This window comes from Prionailurus viverrinus, chromosome B3, assembly GCF_022837055.1.
Source record: "Prionailurus viverrinus isolate Anna chromosome B3, UM_Priviv_1.0, whole genome shotgun sequence".
Classification (NCBI taxonomy): domain Eukaryota; kingdom Metazoa; phylum Chordata; class Mammalia; order Carnivora; family Felidae; genus Prionailurus; species Prionailurus viverrinus.
The window spans coordinates 121,043,309-121,061,511 of NC_062566.1; the positions used below are offsets into that span (position 1 = coordinate 121,043,309).

At 38.5% G+C, this 18,203-nt stretch overlaps 1 protein-coding gene across 6 annotated transcripts in view; it reads right to left on the reverse strand.

Moving 5' to 3' along the window:
- Positions 1-18,203, reverse strand: part of CEP128 (centrosomal protein 128) — a 389,769-nt gene that overhangs the window by 362,169 nt on the left and 9,397 nt on the right. For all 6 annotated transcript variants that reach the window (XM_047863629.1, XM_047863627.1, XM_047863628.1 and 3 more), the window contains exons 3-4: positions 5,363-5,523; positions 3,251-3,337 (exon numbers count right to left, since the gene is read on the reverse strand). In XM_047863629.1, the coding sequence (XP_047719585.1) occupies positions 3,251-3,337; positions 5,363-5,509 (234 nt within the window). In that variant the 5' untranslated portion in view covers positions 5,510-5,523. The remainder of the gene's footprint in view (positions 1-3,250; positions 3,338-5,362; positions 5,524-18,203) is intronic.

Genomic DNA, 18,203 nt, shown 5'->3' on the forward strand with positions numbered 1-18,203 from the left:
TAAATGTTATAATGAGAGATATATAACTATGTTCATTTTTCAGTTGATGAAACTCAAGTTTAGAAAAGTTTAATAACTTGTCCAAAGTCAATGAAATGGTTTCTAGTGGAAAAATCAGGATTAAATTTCCAGTCTGACTCCAGAGTCTACATTTCTCCATTACCCTCAAAGCAAAATTCTGTAAAAATTATTCTCCTGTCCAGCAGTTTCATGAAGGACTTAGTAATATAATTTTAAATATACTCCAAGAACCTAATTCTTAAGATCCAAAATATATTTATAAAAAAGTCATAACAGAATTTGTTTGATTATAATTTCTTACCCATAGACTCTTACTACTTAACTTTAACGTTATTAAAAGACTGAATAAGTCTCACCTTCAGGACAATTACAAAAACTCAGCCAGAAAAAAAAGGCAGATACCATTAGCTTTGGGATATTACAAGTGGTTTGTGCCTGGCCCTCAACCATTACCATTATCATTCTGGGATGTCACTAAGTATATTGAGAAGTGAAACCCACTGAATAGAACAAAAAAACCTCCACTTTTTATTTAACGTTCAAATTTCCAAAGTCCATATGCCAGATGGTAGCATCCTATTACTCTCAAAAGGAAATTTTAATCAGAGTACTTAATTAGAAGAGAAATTACATATGAATGCAAGTCTCCTAAGTTCTAATTTCATATTACTATATCTTCACCAATCTGATATTACGATATTTTCAACAATCTTTACTTTAAAATATGAACTTAAAAAGTCTGCTGATTTGAATCAAGACAATTGTATTTTTCTTTTATAACCAATATTAATTACTGGAGTCTCAGCTACAGTCCAAATTTCCACTGCAAAAGGTATTAACTTTTTATGTTGAATATTCTTTCTTTTTTTTTTTTTTTTTTAATTTTTTTTTTCAATGTTTATTTATTTTTGGGACAGAGAGAGACAGAGCATGAACGGGGGAGGGGCAGAGAGAGAGGGAGACACAGCATTGGAAACAGGCTCCAGGCTCCGAGCCATCAGCCCAGAGCCTGACACGGGGCTCGAACTCACGGACCGCGAGATCATGACCTGGCTGAAATCGGACGCTTAACCAACTGCGCCACCCAGGCGCCCCTGTTGAATATTCTTTCTTGAGGGCATTCCATTTTTACAGTATTAACACAAAAACAGACCCCATTCTCTCATGAATAGGAATGCACAGTTTTAGAAATATTTTAAATACTAAGCTTATCAATTGCACTATTTAATACAGGAGTATAATATATTCCAAATCTTCACAGTAAGCTTTCAAATAAAACCTTCCCCACAGGTCCCCTTTTGCCCAAATGTTCCCAGACCTCCCAAGAAATTTACAGCATGAGAAATAATGCAAATTGACACTCCATAAAGTCAAGAAGTTCATTGGGCCCAAAGACCCTGAGACATACTATCAACTAAATACGGCTCATTTGGAATGGCTGCAAAAAAGGCTAGTAAAAAAAAAAAAAAAAAAAAAAAAAAATCAGTGGTTGTTATTTAGGAGGAAGGGAAAAATTGATGCTGATGTAGGCAAGTTGCAGAACCCACATATTGCCTAAGTGGCAGCTAGACCTGCCAACTTTGACAATCTGTCAATGCCGATTCTAGCTCAGTGCCAGATTTCTTCCCAATTCTATTTCTCTATTTGTCTCACCTAACTCTCATTCTGGACATTGTATGAGCTGTAACATTAATGACTTGTGTGACAGTGGGTTTCTGCTGTTCAGTCAGTTAGAATAATCTCTAAAATGTAGTTTAGCAACATAAAGTATTTAGCCCTTCAAACTTTGAATCCAAAATCCCAATCTTCAGAAATATGAACTCACAGCATCACAAAAATGTGAGCAACCATGACTCAGTGAGGTAAATGAATCCTGATGCTGAGCTTTGGGATAACAGCCTATCCATGGGTCTGTTGCTAACTAACTGTGAGACCATGGGCAAGTTAGCCAGCATTCTGTGCCCGGTGTTTTTATCTTGCAAATGAGGATAATCAAAGTACCTACCTAATGGGATTATTGAGAGAACTAAATGAGTTAATATACAAAAAGTGTCTGGGATATACTAAGCATATGGAGAAATTCCCAAAGAGACCAAGAAAAGGAAGGTGCTGCTTCTCTAGAAGGTCCTACAGACCCATCGCTGATGCTTTAACCCTGCTCAACTCCTCATAGAGAGACCTTCACATTTAAGGAGCAAAAAATAAAATATAGGATTGGAGGTTATAAAGATTCAAGGGAAAAAAGTGAAATGATGTATATATTTCAAGTAAACGTCATCAAAAAAGTGACCGGACTCTTGACCCTTAGGCTTTACAAACCAACAGGAGTAATTCTCACAGTTCTCTTGTTGGGGAAGATCATCTCAGGAGGGAAACACTACATCAAATGTTTAGATTTTTCCATAAAAATTACTCATAATTTTTATGAGTAGCTTTGCATTCTATGTACTTAATAACTCAGATGGAAATGGAATACTTGTTGAGTTTATTTACCTCCTGTGTATAAAACCACACCCCCAAAGTTCAGCATCATTCAGCTCTAGGCCTCCTACATAGGTTTAATGCCATAGAGTACATTTTGTGTTTTAAATGTTTATCTATACAGAAGTTTACCTAACACATAATTTCATTTCTCAATTCCTCAATTCAAAGGGAATTTGCTACCATAATTATGCATCTAACATTCAACATGACAAAGTAGGTTTGTTCCTGCTACTACTTAATATTTTTTAAGTTTTCACTAATAAACTAAAAAGCAAAGAATTAACTCCTATTATTAATAAGGTAGTTATGTGTATACATGCATAGAACATGCTTGGAAGGATATACAAGGAACTGTCAGATTGTTACCTGTTTGGAGTAGAACTGAGAGGAGCTAAGAGATAGTTTTATAATTTATTTAAACAATGAGCATGTATTACTTTAAAAGAAACCCTCCATAAAATTCTTAACTCCCATGAGGAGTATCCCCAGCCCAAATTTAGTCTCAATTTAATTAACATCCTGAATACTTCCTCCTTTGACTTAAAACTTTCAAATTCAATAGACTAATCTATATAAGCTGGTTGGCAATCCATCTGACAAGCTAACCTACTACAAAATAGTAAAGCAGTCTAAAAGCTAAAGGTTCACAGTGGTTCTCTCCTTTATCTCAGATCCCTACTTCTCAACAACTGCATTTCCAAAAAGGTGAGTAAGAAAAAATACAAACATATGTAAACATTCTCACATGTTCTATAGCACCCGCCTGTCCATTACTATATTCTCGATACTGTCCAAGCATCTGGTCTACTTGTCGCAGGTTCCGACTGGTGTCCTTAAAAAAGAAAATGGATTTTAATAATTGTTGCAAACAACGCTTTTCTCAATCTTAGTAGTATGTCAAACAACTAAGTCAACCATTTGTGAAAGGTACAATTATATCATACCTAAGTTGGATATTAATATACAGTACTTCTTAAATATCAGATAAATCATATAAAAACCACTGAGAGAGAAACTCAAATCCATCCACAATTTACTTGTGTGAAATCTGAAGTACATAATTTAAATCCTTATCCAATGTTCCACAATAAGTCAGGAACAAAACCCTAATTTGAAAAGACTCCTCATTATTAATTTGTGCACCTCAACTAATTCACACTTCCTTCATAGAAAAGGAATCCTGAGAGAACAAACCTTTTAGATTGTGTATAAGAGAAGCAAATCATTAGGAACGATGTTATTTTAATTATTACTTCACTGTGGAACTTGATTAGAAGAAAAAGTATCCTTTAACCTTTAGCTATAAACAACAAATTTAGTTCTAATCTCAACAAAAATGGTTTCCACCCAAATGTGCTAGGTTTACCTCAGAAATTAATGGAGGCATTTCTTTCAAAAAAAGATACACTTACTAATGTGTCTCCTCATTGGTTGGAAAGTACAAGGATTTATTTGTACTCCAAAAATCCAATGTTATGCTAGTTTATGTAAGTTTAAAAAGAGCCTTGTGAGTTTTAAATCAAATTATGGTCCCTCCACCAGAAATTAGCCTCTTCTCATTAAGAATACTAATCCAGGGGTGCCTGGGTGGCTTAGTCAGTTAAGTGTCCAACTTCAGCTCAGGTCATGATCTTGCGGTTCACAAGTTTGAGCCCCGCATCGGGCTCTGGGCTGACAGCTCAGAGCCTGGAGCCTGCTTTGGATTCTGTGTCTCCCTCTCTCTCTCTCTCTGCCCCTCCCCTGCTCATGTTCTGTCTCTCTTTCTCTCAAAAATGAACATTAAAAAAAAAAAATTTTTTTTTAAAGAATACTAACCCAAAGCAATTAAAAACCAAAATCCATGCTTATCCAGGCAAAGCAAAAATAAGAGATTAAGGGGCTGGGGAAAAAAAAAAAACCTCTATTTCTGAGTTTTCTTCCCCCACCCCCCCTCACCCTCGGTATGGCTGTGTTGTTACCCTTCACCCACCTCTTTTCCCAAGCCCTTTCTACATAAAGGATATATACTGCCTCCACTCAAACTTCTAAAAGGTTGCCTTTCAAACTGCCAAAAGTTAGCCCCCAAATAAAAATGGCATCTCAATATTGTTCATCCATGAATAATCTGCCTAGTCAAAATATGAGCAGTTACTCTCAAAGGCACATGACCACAAGAAGCTAAACTGTGGTACTTCCTACTCGTTGCACTCCCACACATTTTATTTGGGCATACTGCCTCATCCCAAAATGCTTCCACAACCTATCACATATTTCAATATCTTTACTGACTGTGCTAGGCACAATAAGACGTTCAAGTCCTAATCCTTGTGACTTGTGTATTTGTAACCTCCCATGGCAACAGAGATTTTGTAGATATGATATACAGCTCAAGTGAAGGACCTAGAGATGGGAATATTATCCTGGATTATTGGGCGAACCCAATGTAATCACAAGCATCCTTAGGAGTAGAAGAGGGAAGCAGAAGAGTAGTCAGAGTGATGTGAAGTGAGGACTCAACCCACCCTTGCTGGCTTGAAGATGAAGGAAGAGGATCCCAAAAAAATGTAGGCAGCCCCTGAAAGCTGGAAGAGGCAAAGGAACAGAGTCCCATGGGGTTCCAGGAAGGAAAGCAGCCCTACCGAACCCTGATTTGGGTCCAATGAGACCAGTGTTGTATTTTGATGTGCAGAACTATAAGAAAATAACTTTGGTATTTTAATTATTAATTACAAACAATTATAAATTATATATCATTATTTAATTATATAATTAGTTTGTGGTAATTTGCTATGGCAGCAAAAAACTAATACACTGACCAAAACTATTTCTCAGTTTAAACTACTGAAAATCTATTAAATGCAACCACTGTTAAACTAACCTGTAAAGTACTCGTTATAGTGTTGACCTTCTCAGTGACGCCTACTGTAGGACGACTTAGACTTTCCCTGTATGTTGACCTGGCAGCCCATCGACTCAATCGGTCACGAGAGCGAAAGTGTTCTGAATCGCTGGAGGATTCTGCCATTGATGTACACAATCCTGAAAACAAACCCAGGTTAAGGTCAATCAAATAGTAAAGAGCATGGACATATGAGATTAAATTAACTACCTGCATCGTGATCTTAAGTATTTATTACATTAGTCCTTTGGCATATCACAATTTCCAAACACGTAGCCTGAAAATACAGGTCACTTCCCCACGCAATTCTCTCTCCTTCATTTTTTCCACTTCACGTGAACAATTCCTCAGATACGATTTTAGTCATGTTTACAACTGCAAATAATATTCTCTTAGTTTTGTGCAATGTTTCTAAATTTTAAAAGCACTCTTACAGTATCTCATGTAATCTTACAACATTGCAAGGTAGAAGGTGCTCGTAGATTGGCATCTCTACAATTGAAAAACCAAAAAGTTACTCTCTAAGCTAAGACTTAGTAGGTCTTGATAGGTCTCAATATTAGTCTGAAGTCCGTTCTACAAAGTTGTAACAACATGTGTTATCTTTAAACAAAAATACAACAGTCACAAAATGACCTAAAATAAGGAAACCCAATTCAGTGTAGAGTGAACACTCTCATGCACCTTCTTTTGTTATGATTTTATTTTTAAGAGATTTTATTATCTCTAAGAGATTTTAGAGATTTAAGAGATTTTATCATCTCTACACCCAGTGTTGGGCTCACACTCACAACCGTGAAATCAGGAGTCGCATGCTCTACTGACTGAGCCAGCCAGGCACCCCTCATGAACCTTAATTTAAAATACAGAATTAAATGCTATTAACAGAGGTAAAAATTCCATAATAACAAGTATGTGAGAAGAAGGCATCCCCAACATCTCCACCAAAAGAGAAAGCCAAACATCCTGAGTATAGTTTCATCAGCAGAAAATTCCCTAAATATGCTTTCTTCCCATCCTTACCCCAATTTTTGACTTAATGCAAAAGAAAATCATTTCATGCATGACAATCTCAAAAGTTTCAGAAAATCTTTTATGGAATTTAAAGAAAAAAAAATATTGGGATAGAGAAGGATGAGAGAAAACTCACTGCTCAAAAGTGGAAGTTTGTTGAATATCCCAATAATTTCATTTTTTGCTTAATGGAGGGTTAACAATCTTCAACATTGTTATAATCTTCCTAAAATCTATATGGCCATTTTTTCTGGTTTATTAAATGCAGTGTAATGAAAGCTTTTGATAATGATCTAGAATATTCTAGACTTTCTGGATCTTTATTCTGAATGCACCTGGAAAGTATGTGTATAACAAGTGAAAACACTGGGGTATCCAACTTTAAAATAAAACATGAACTAAATTAAGTGTAGCTGTCACTTAATACAAAAGAAAAAGAAAGACCTCTCACTTACCCCTACTAGGGATTACATATTTTTTAATAAGAGAAAATCACACTTTCCAGCATGAATTTCACTGGTAAACACACACACACACAGTCTTCAGCTATTAATTTCAATTACTTTGAGCAATAAAAGATGTTCAAACTCCTGCATCTGATGGAACTCCTGTAGAGATATCAAGATGTAAGATGAGATTGATCTGAGAATTCTGTGGGACTTCTGTTTATATAAAATATGAAACATTCAGCAACTAAGCACGTTAATTATACATAAGTGTCATAAATGCTGAACGAAGAAGCATTAAAGAATCCATAATAAAAACAGAAATCAGACTACTTTCATTGTTCATAAAAACTGAGCACTCTCTTTAACTACTGACAACTCACAAGGTCAAACATGACCCACAAAAGTGAGTGAGTGAGCCCCTACCCTAAGTGTCACAACAAAAAAGGCAGCCGTGGTGGCAGAGATTCAACCTTATCAAAACATGCCCAGGGTTTTTGCAAGATGGCGGCTTAGGAGGACGCTGGGCTCACCGCACGTCCTGCTGATCACTTAGATTCCATCTACACCTGCCCAAATAACCCAGAAAACCGCCAGAGGATTAGCAGAATGGAGTCGCCGGAGCCAAACGCAGACGAGAGGCCCACGGAAGATGGTAAGAAGGGCGGCGAGGCGGTGCGCGCTCCGCGGACTGGCGGGAGGGAACCGGGGCGGAGGGGCGGCTCGCCAGCCAAGCAGAGCCCCCGAGTCTGGCTGGCAAAAGCGGAGGGGCCTGACGGACTGTGTTCCCACAACAAGCGCGACTTAGCGTCTGGGAGGTCATAAGTTAACAGCTCTGCTCAGAAAGCGGGAAGGCTGGAGGACAAAGGGAGGGAGAGCTGCTGAGCCCCCTGACAACAGAGCTCAGTTTGGTGGGGAACAAAGGCGCTCGCCAGCACCATCTCCCCCGCCCACCCCCCAGCCAAAATCCCAAAGAGAACCAGTTCCTGCCAGGGAACTTGCTCGCTCCGAGCAAACACCCAACTCTGCGCTTCTGCGGAGCCAAACCTCCGGCAGCGGATCTGACTCCCTCCCGCTGCCACAGGGCCCTTCCTGAAGTGGATCACCTAAGGAGAAGCGATCTAAGCCTGCCCCTCCTGCCCCGTGCACCTTGCCTACCCACCCCAGCTAATACGCCAGATCCCCAGCATCACAAGCCTGGCAGGATGCAAGAAGCCCAGACGAGCCACACCACCCCACAGTGAATCCCGCCCCTAGGAGAGGGGAAGAGAAGGCACACACCAGTCTGACTGTGGCCCCAGCGGTGGGCTGGGGGCAGACATCAGGTCTGACTGCGGCCCCGCCCACCAACTCCAGTTATACTCCACAGCACAGGGGAAGTGCCCTGCAGGTCTTCACCACGCCAGGGACTATCCAAAATGACCAAACGGAAGAATTCCTCTCAGAAGAATCTCCAGGAAATAACAACAGCTAATGAGCTGATCAAAAAGGATTTAAATAATATAACAGAAAGTGAATTTAGAATAATAGTCATAAAATTAATCGCTGGGCTTGAAAACAGTATAAGGGACAGCAGAGAATCTCTTGCTACAGAGATCAAGGGACTAAGGAACATTCACGAGGAGATGAAAAACGCTTTAAACGAAATGCATAACAAAATGGAAACCACCACAGCTCGGCTTGAAGAGGCAGAGGAGAGAATAGGTGAACTAGAAGGTAAAGTTATGGAAAAAGAGGAAGCTGAGAAAAAGAGAGATAAAAAAAATCCAGGAGTATGAGGGGAAAATTAGAGAACTAAGTGATACACTAAAAAGAAATAATATACGCATAATTGGTATCCCAGAGGAGGAAGAGAGAGGGAAAGGTGCTGAAGGGGTACTTGAAGAAATAATAGCTGAGAACTTCCCTGAACTGGGGAAGGAAAAAGGCACTGAAATCCAAGAGGCACAGAGAACTCCCTTCAGACGTAACTTGAATCGATCTTCTGCACGACATATCATAGTGAAACTGGCAAAATACAAGGATAAAGAGAAAATTCTGAAAGCAGCAAGGGGTAAACGTGCCCTCACATATAAAGGGAGACCTATAAGACTCGTGACTGATCTCTCTTTTGAAACTTGGCAGGCCAGAAAGAATTGGCATGAGATTTTCAGGGTGCTAGACAGAAAAAATATGCAGCCAAGAATCCTTTACCCAGCAAGTCTGTCATTTAGAATAGAAGGAGAGATAAAGGTCTTCCCAAACAAACAAAAACTGAAGGAATTTGTCACCACTAAACCAGCCCTACAAGAGATCCTAAGGGGGATCCTGTGAGACAAAGTCCCAGAGACATCACTACAAGCATAAAACATACAGACATCACAATGACTCTAAACCTGTATCTTTCTATAATAACACTGAATGTAAATGGATTAAATGCACCAACCAAAAGACATAGGGTATCAGAATGGATAAAAAAAAACCAGACCCATCTATTTGCTGTCTACAAGAGACTCATTTTAGACCTGAGGACACCTTTAGATTGAGAGTGAGGGGATGGAGAACTATTTATCATGCGACTGGAAGCCAAAAGAAAGCTGGAGTAGCCATACTTCTATCAGACAAACTAGACTTTCAATTAAAGGCTGTAACAAGAGATGAAGAAGGACATTATATAATAGTTACAGGGTCTATCCATCAGGAAGAGCTAACAATTATAAATGTCTATGCGCCAAATACCGGAGCCCCCAAATATATAAAACAATTACTCATAAACATAAGCAACCTTATTGATAAGAATGTGGTAATTGCAGGGGACTTTAACACCCCACTTGCAGAAATGGATAGATCATCTAGACACACGGTCAATAAAGAAACAAGGGCCCTGAATGAGACATTGGATCAGATGGACTTGACAGATATATTTAGAACTCTGCATCCCAAAGCAACAGAATATACTTTCTTCTCGAGTGCACATGGAACATTCTCCAAGATAGATCATATACTGGGTCACAAAACAGCCCTTCATAAGTTTACAAGAAGTGAAATTATACCATGCTTACTTTCAGACCACAATGCTATGAAGCTTGAAATCAACCACAGAAAAAAGTCTGGAAAACCTCCAAAAGCATGGAGGTTAAAGAACACCCTACTAAAGAATGAGTGGGTCAACCAGGCAATTAGAGAAGAAATTAAAAAATATATGGAAACAAACGAAAATGAAAGTACAACAATCCAAACACTTTGGGACGCAGCAAAGGCAGTCCTGAGAGGAAAATACATTGCAATCCAGGCCTATCTCAAGAAACAAGAAAAATCCCAAATACAAAACCTAACAGCACACCTAAAGGAACTAGAAGCAGAACAGCAAAGGCAGCCTAAACCCAGCAGAAGAAGAGAAATAATAAAGATCAGAGCAGAAATAAACAATATAGAATCTAAAAAAACTGTAGAGCAGATCAACGAAACCAAGAGTTGGTTTTTTGAAAAAATAAACAAAATTGACAAACCTCTAGCCAGGCTTCTCAAAAAGAAAAGGGAGATGACCCAAATAGATAAAATCATGAATGAAAATGGAATTATTACAACCAATCCCTCAGAGATACAAACAATTATCAGGGAATACTATGAAAAATTATATGCCAACAAACTGGACAACCTGGAAGAAATGGACAAATTCCTGAACACCCACACTCTTCCAAAACTCAATCAGGAGGAAATAGAAAGCTTGAACAGACCCATAACCAGCGAAGAAATTGAATCGGTTATCAAAAATCTCCCAACAAATAAGAGTCCAGGACCAGATGGCTTCCCAGGGGAGTTCTACCAGACGTTTAAAGCAGAGATAATACCTATCCTTCTCAAGCTATTCCAAGAAATAGAAAGGGAAGGAAAACTTCCAGACTCATTCTATGAAGGCAGTATGACTTTGATTCCTAAACCAGACAGAGACCCAGTAAAAAAAGAGTACAGGCCAATATCCCTGATGAACATGGATGCAAAAATTCTCAATAAGATACTAGCAAATCGAATTCAACGGCATATAAAAAGAATTATTCACCATGATCAAGTGGGATTCATTCCTGGGATGCAGGGCTGGTTCAACATTCGCAAATCAATCAACGTGATACATCACATTAACAAAAAAAAGAGAAGAACCACATGATCCTGTCAATCGATGCAGAAAAGGCCTTCGACAAAATCCAGCACCCTTTCTTAATAAAAACCCTTGAGAAAGTCGGGATAGAAGGAACATACTTAAAGATCATAAAAGCCATTTATGAAAAGCCCACAGCTAACATCATCCTCAACGGGGAAAAACTGAGAGCTTTTTCCCTGAGATCAGGAACACGACAAGGATGCCCACTCTCACCGCTGCTGTTTAACATAGTGCTGGAAGTTCTAGCATCAGCAATCAGACAACAAAAGGAAATCAAAGGCATCAAAATTGGCAAAGATGAAGTCACGCTTTCGCTTTTTGCAGATGACATGATACTATACATGGAAAATCCGATAGACTCCACCAAAAGTCTGCTAGAACTGATACAGGAATTCAGCAAAGTTGCAGGATACAAAATCAATGTACAGAAATCAGTTGCATTCTTATACACTAACAATGAAGCAACAGAAAGACAAATAAAGAAACTGATCCCATTCACAATTGCACCAAGAAGCATAAAATACCTAGGAATAAATCTAACCAAAGATGTAAAGGATCTGTATGCTGAAAACTATAAAAAGCTTATGAAGGAAATTGAAGAAGATTTAAAGAAATGGAAAGACATTCCCTGCTCATGGATTGGAAAAATAAATATTGTCAAAATGTCAATACTACCCAAAGCTATCTACACATTCAATGCAATCCCAATCAAAATTGCACCAGCATTCTTCTCGAAACTAGAACAAGCAATCCTAAAATTCATATGGAACCACAAAAGGCCCCGAATAGCCAAAGGAATTTTGAAGAAGAAGACCAAAGCAGGAGGCATCACAATCCCAGACTGTAGCCTCTACTACAAAGCTGTCATCATCAAGACAGCATGGTATTGGCACAAAAACAGACACATAGACCAATGGAATAGAATAGAAACCCCAGAACTAGACCCACAAACGTATGGCCAACTCATCTTTGACAAAGCAGGAAAGAGACAGTCTCTTTAACAAATGGTGCTGGGAGAACTGGACAGCAACATGCAGAAGGTTGAAACTAGACCACTTTCTCACACCATTCACAAAAATAAACTCAAAATGGATAAAGGACCTGAATGTGAGACAGGAAACAATCAAAACCCTAGAGGAGAAAGCAGGAAAAGACCTCTCTGACCTCAGTCGTAGCAATTTCTTACTTGACATATCCCCAAAGACAAGGGAATTAAAAGCAAAAATGAACTACTGGGACCTCATGAAGATAAAAAGCTTCTGCACAGCAAAGGAAACAACCAACAAAACTAAAAGGCAACCAACGGAATGGGAAAAGATACTTGCAAATGACATATCGGACAAAGGGCTAGTATCCAAAATCTATAAAGAGCTCACCAAACTCCACACCCGAAAAACAAATAACCCAGTGAAGAAATGGGCAGAAAACATGAATAGACACTTCTCTAAAGAAGACATCCAGATGGCCAACAGGCACATGAAAAGATGTTCAGCGTCGCTCCTTATCAGGGAAATACAAATCAAAACCACACTCAGGTATCACCTCACGCCAGTCAGAGTGGCCAAAATGAACAAATCAGGAGACTATAGATGCTGGAGAGGATGTGGAGAAACGGGAACCCTCTTGCACTGTTGGTGGGAATGCAAATTGGTGCAGCCGCTCTGGAAAGCAGTGTGGAGGTTCCTCAGAAAATTAAAAATAGACCTACCCTATGACCCAGCAATAGCACTGGTAGGAATTTATCCAAGGGATACAGGAGTACTGATGCATAGGGCCACTTGTACCCCAATGTTCATAGCAGCACTCTCAACAATAGCCAAAGTATGGAAAGAGCCTAAATGTCCATCAACTGATGAATGGATAAAGAAATTGTGGTTTATATACACAATGGAATATTACGTGGGAATGAGAAAAAATGAAATATGGCCTTTTGTAGCAACGTGGATGGAACTGGAGAGTGTGATGCTAAGTGAAATAAGCCATACAGAGAAAGACAGATACCATATGGTTTCACTCTTATGTGGATCCTGAGAAACTTCACAGGAACCCATGGGGGAGGGGAAGGAAAAAAAAAAAAAAGAGGTTAGAATGGGAGAGAGCCAAAGCATAAGAGACTGTTAAAAACTGAGAACAAACTGAGGGTTGATGGGGGGTGGGAGGGAGGAGAGGGTGGGTGATGGGTATTGAGGAGGGCACCTTTTGGGATGAGCACTGGGTGTTGTATGGAAACCAATTTGTCAATAAATTTCATAAAAAAAAAAAAAAAAAAAAAAGATGCCCATGTCTCATCAGCCAACACCATGACTCCCCAGACACAGAGTTGACAGAGGGAGGGAGAAACAAAAGAGAAAGGAGTGGCCACTAGTATTGGCAAGAGGGTCATGCCAGCCACATAATCAGAACCTACAGGGAATATATGGAGAGCCATTAAAATAATTCCCAAGATCCCTTAATATAGCTGACTAAAGAAGAAAACCACAAAGCAGTGTCAATTACACACTTTATTCACCATTGAGACTGTATTATTTTATAATTAAAAACTTAATTTTTAAAAAAATATTGTATATCCTATTATCACTGGTGTTAATGAAAATTGACCAGGCCTCTGAAAATCTTCCCCCCAGAAGCATTAGATGTACCCAGAGCATTAGATTTCTTCCACACTGATAAAAGCATATTGAGAATGGTCACATAACTAAAGTGTATGCATGGCCATTAATTTAAACACATACACACACACACACACACACACACACACACACACACACACTGTTCTACCTAATCTAAAATGTAAATTAAACAATGAGATGATTTGCTAGCCCATTAAAATTTTTTCTGTTAAATAATAATATCTATGGTTAGCCAGGTTGGTAGGGAAAAGAGCAGTCCTGTACTGTCCTAAGGGGGATGTGTAAATTGACCTAACTTGTCTGAAAATAACCAAGCAGTATGTATCAAGAGCAGTTTGTACCTATAACCCACTAACTACATTTCCAAAAATTTCCCTTAACAAAATCATCTGGAATACGTACAGAATTTATATATGTGGATATTTACTGGGAAGTTATAATAGAGGGAAAATAAAAACTTAAATTTCAAACTATAAAACAATGATTAAAACACAGTACCTTTCATGCAATGAAACAGTATACAGATTCTAAAAAGTCTGTTTCTGGAGACATTTAATAGCAATGCAAGGATAAAAGCATGAGTCCCCATTTTGTAATATACATTATATGTTGTCTGTGTGTGAATATAAACTGTGAGTAAACAAATTTAAAGGAGCAGGAAAAGACAACTTTAAAAGGGGAAGAAAATATACCAAAAGTATATTTACTATCCAGCAATTACAGTCATTTTCTATTTTTTTTAAACATTCCTATCTTCCCTGAATTTTCCACAATAACTGTGGAAAGAAAAATATAATGTATACTTAAAAGAAAGATAAATACAACAGATTAGTAACAAGTGGACAACCTGGAAAAGGTGTTTAAATAAAAGCTGTATTCAGAACTCCCTTGTTCTTGGTGGTAGTTTCCTTCTCCCAGGCAACTTACTTGACCATCTGCCTACGTAGGGTCATGTCACTAGTCTTCACCAATGAAGGAGTTCAAGAGATGGGATCACAATGCCAGTCTCTACTGTTTCACACTGTACAATACTGGCTGACCAAAGACCCATTTATCATGAGTTTAGGAGCTAAAAGACCCATTTATCATGAGTTTAGGAGCTAAAAGAATAATTTTTTTTCAATTATATGATTCCACCTTTGCAATTTTGCTGACAGTCATTAGACTCAAAAATGGACTCTCATAAAGAAACATACTAAATACTAGAATAAACTTGAAAGTTGAAGGACTACATGAAGGCATACTAATATGCACTGATAGCTTATGCAATCAAATTTTGCTTTGGGAACAAATTAAAACTGGTTCATGAATGATTTTTTTCATCGCAGTTACAATTCGTAGCCCAAAGAAAAATTATTAAGACTAGTAGAAAAACATAAATGTATGCTCAAGAAAAATCTTTATCAATATGGTTAATGATTTAAAAGAAGAAAATTCAATTGGGTTAGAACTCCATTCCCATCATCATAAGAAATTTGAGCATAACATCTGTTGACAAAAAAAAAAAAAGAGTGGCTAAAATTGAAGAATGACTGAAGAGCTCTTTCAAGAACCAGTTATTTATTTACTTATTTTTAAAGAACAATTTAAAGAAGCTGAATCACCTAAATCCCGGTTAAAGGTGAGAAAGGCATTTCTTTCAACTGAAGAAAAAGCAGTAAATGTTCTCTGCAGCTTACTACCACCTACTGGTACAACAAAATTTCTCATTGATGAGAAAGTGATAATATGCACGCTGTCTGCTTTTTAGATGGTGAGCTTTTTCCAAGACTCTAGAAAGGACTAAGAGGGGTGACCTTGGGTGAAAGTCTCCAGAGTCTTAGAGAACACTCTCAGTCTGAAACCAGATGGTACAATTCTTAGAATAGTTTATTTAGCTGTTCCCAACACATCAGTATTTAAAGGCATAAATATTGTTGCTTCTGTCTTAATGAACCTTATAAAGAAGACATACAGCCACCAGAGCAAGTAATGAACTCTCATCAATTCACTCCCACTAAGGATCTATCAAAAACAAATGTCCATATACAGACCTGAACACCAACCAGAGAGAGTAAAACTACATTCAACCCTATAAGAGGACTTGTGGTGAATCTTTACAAGCTCACGTCCACCTCTTTTGTTATTTGACCTAAAGAGCCATCAGACTGTCTTCATTATAATGATGCACATTTGTATGTAGGAGAGTTATAATTTATTGGTCCTCAAGTCTCTTTTCCTCAGAGCCAGTTTAAAACAATTAGGATTTGCAAGCTGTTCCATAAAAGATAAGCACCCAGCCTCAGGGGGTGATATTTCACACAGGCTGACTAGTGCATGTTAAGTAGGTGATGGCTCCTCAGCTGGCCCTGTCCAAGGCAAGTGTCCTCAATGTTCAAGGTAACGATGTGTTGGGGGGAGTATTGGGGGAGGTGGGAAGTGTCTTTTAAGCTTAATCACTAAGTTCAAATTTTAGAAAGCATTTCTCACTGTTTCAATAGCTATAGGACTTGAGAGCTTTATTTTCTCCCTCAAGAGAAAAAGTAAACAAGCCAGCAGAAAGTACCACGTACAATTATTAATTGTACATGTCTTCTTTATGCCAGTGCTCCTTTGGAACTTCAAATCCTCAAAAGCTTTTGGCAAATTAATAGAAGATCAAAATCAACTGTGCAGTCCATCAGCCAGTTAGTAGATAATGTAAGACAAAGGAAACAGAATCAAGAGAGGCAACAGATTCGTGCATTTATCATTTACTGAGTCACTACATTAGAAATGGAAGATAAAAGTAAATTAAAAAATCACAGTCTTTGAGGGGAGAAAAAGACTCATAAAAGTAGTACACGTGGTGAGCTAAGTAATATGACAAAATGCCAGGGGAGTCAGGTAAGGATCCCTCCACTCATCTCGAAGGATGAGAGAAGTTTGACAGATGGATGAGAAAAAGAAATGGGAACCAGTTAAAACCCATCTGTCTCAAAGGAACTAAAGAAGGTACAAATAAGCAAAGCTCTCACATTCCTTCACCAGGGCGTAAATTTAAAACTGTCTCTAGATATTGCCCAATGTCCCCAGGGCATGGGCAAGGAGCACAAGTGCTGGTTAAATCATCATCTCCAGTTAAGAACTTAGAGAATTAACATTTACACACACACACACACACACACACACACACACACACACACACACACACACAATTTGATTTTTTTATTGTATGTCCCATTTATTCCTGTTGCTGCCATGCATTTCCTCTCTCTCCCACTCACGCTCCCACACTCTATTCCATGGGTGAAGCCAGGCAGGCTCAGCTCCTAGGCTGCATTTTGCTCCCTTTACTCCAGTACCTCTGAGTTCAAGAACAGAGTTACAGGGACCAGTGCCCACCAAGCGGGGCTATTTCTGGAAAAGGCCATATACCATACAAAAGGACAGCTTACTCGGACATGGAGAAAAACACTAGGAGCTGCTCGGATAATTATACATGTGCCAGTTGCTAAAAATCAGTATCAGTTTTAAAAGAAAACAAAGTTACTTAATAATCCCCTCCCTGTTTCACCATCAAAATGATACAGATATTTTAGATATACACCCACACACACTTCTAAAATCAACAAGGGAGTTTACAAAATTAAATAAAAAGTAAAACATGTCAAGATAAAAAACAGCAAATGAAAACTCAAGAAAAACTTACAAGAGAAATGGATGCTGACAAATCCAAGATGGATTTATTATTTGTAATTAAATCCTAGTTTTGAACTCTTGCATTTGCCAGCCAAAAAATATTTCTTACACTATTCCCAAAATAGCAGGCAAGAATGAAGTCCTCTGTGCAGAGAGACAACTTCCAGTAACTGTCCAAACTGCTTCAGACTGGGCAAGATACCAGCATGGACCAAGGGAGACTAGCATCCCCAAGTTTCTGACGCCATTTTGCTTAAATGGGTGGATGAACACTGGAGGACTACAGACAACCAACATGTACTTAAAAATAATGTCCACTGTGTGATTTTAAAGCTTTAATTAGAAAACAAAGAGACTTCATATAAAAATTCCAATTTCTAGCTTCTCTTGAAAAATCCAAAGATCTGGCAACACTGGGAGTGAATTCTCCCATTGCAACATGGGACGCCGTAGTTGCCTTAGAGTCAGGCACGCACCTTCCTGTTTACCCCAGTCCCCACTGGACCTGCTTCACATGGTGAGTTACCTCACTGGCCCCACTGAGCAGTTGTGCTTGCAACTTTATTTTAGATGAAGAACCAAAACAAAGGAAGTCTACCAGTCTCATTCCCTAATTAAAAACAAGCAATTCAATCATGAAGAATGAATCAAGGTTAAATGTTCAAAAGATAATGCTTTCCTCTACAGACAAGAAGGAAAATTGGGTAATACGACTTTGCTATAAGCCATCCCTATAGACTATAAAACCAGAAGGATATACTACTCCTGAGCAGAAGGACCGAAACTACTTAGAAGGTTTCCCTGATGTAAGTACTTTCAGAACAAGAGTGCAGTACATTGCATCATTTGGCTCTAATCTTCATCCCTCCCTATACACACTATCCTTACTTCTAGGTGGAGTTACCAGCCCAGGCCCCAGCAACCGGGCTTAG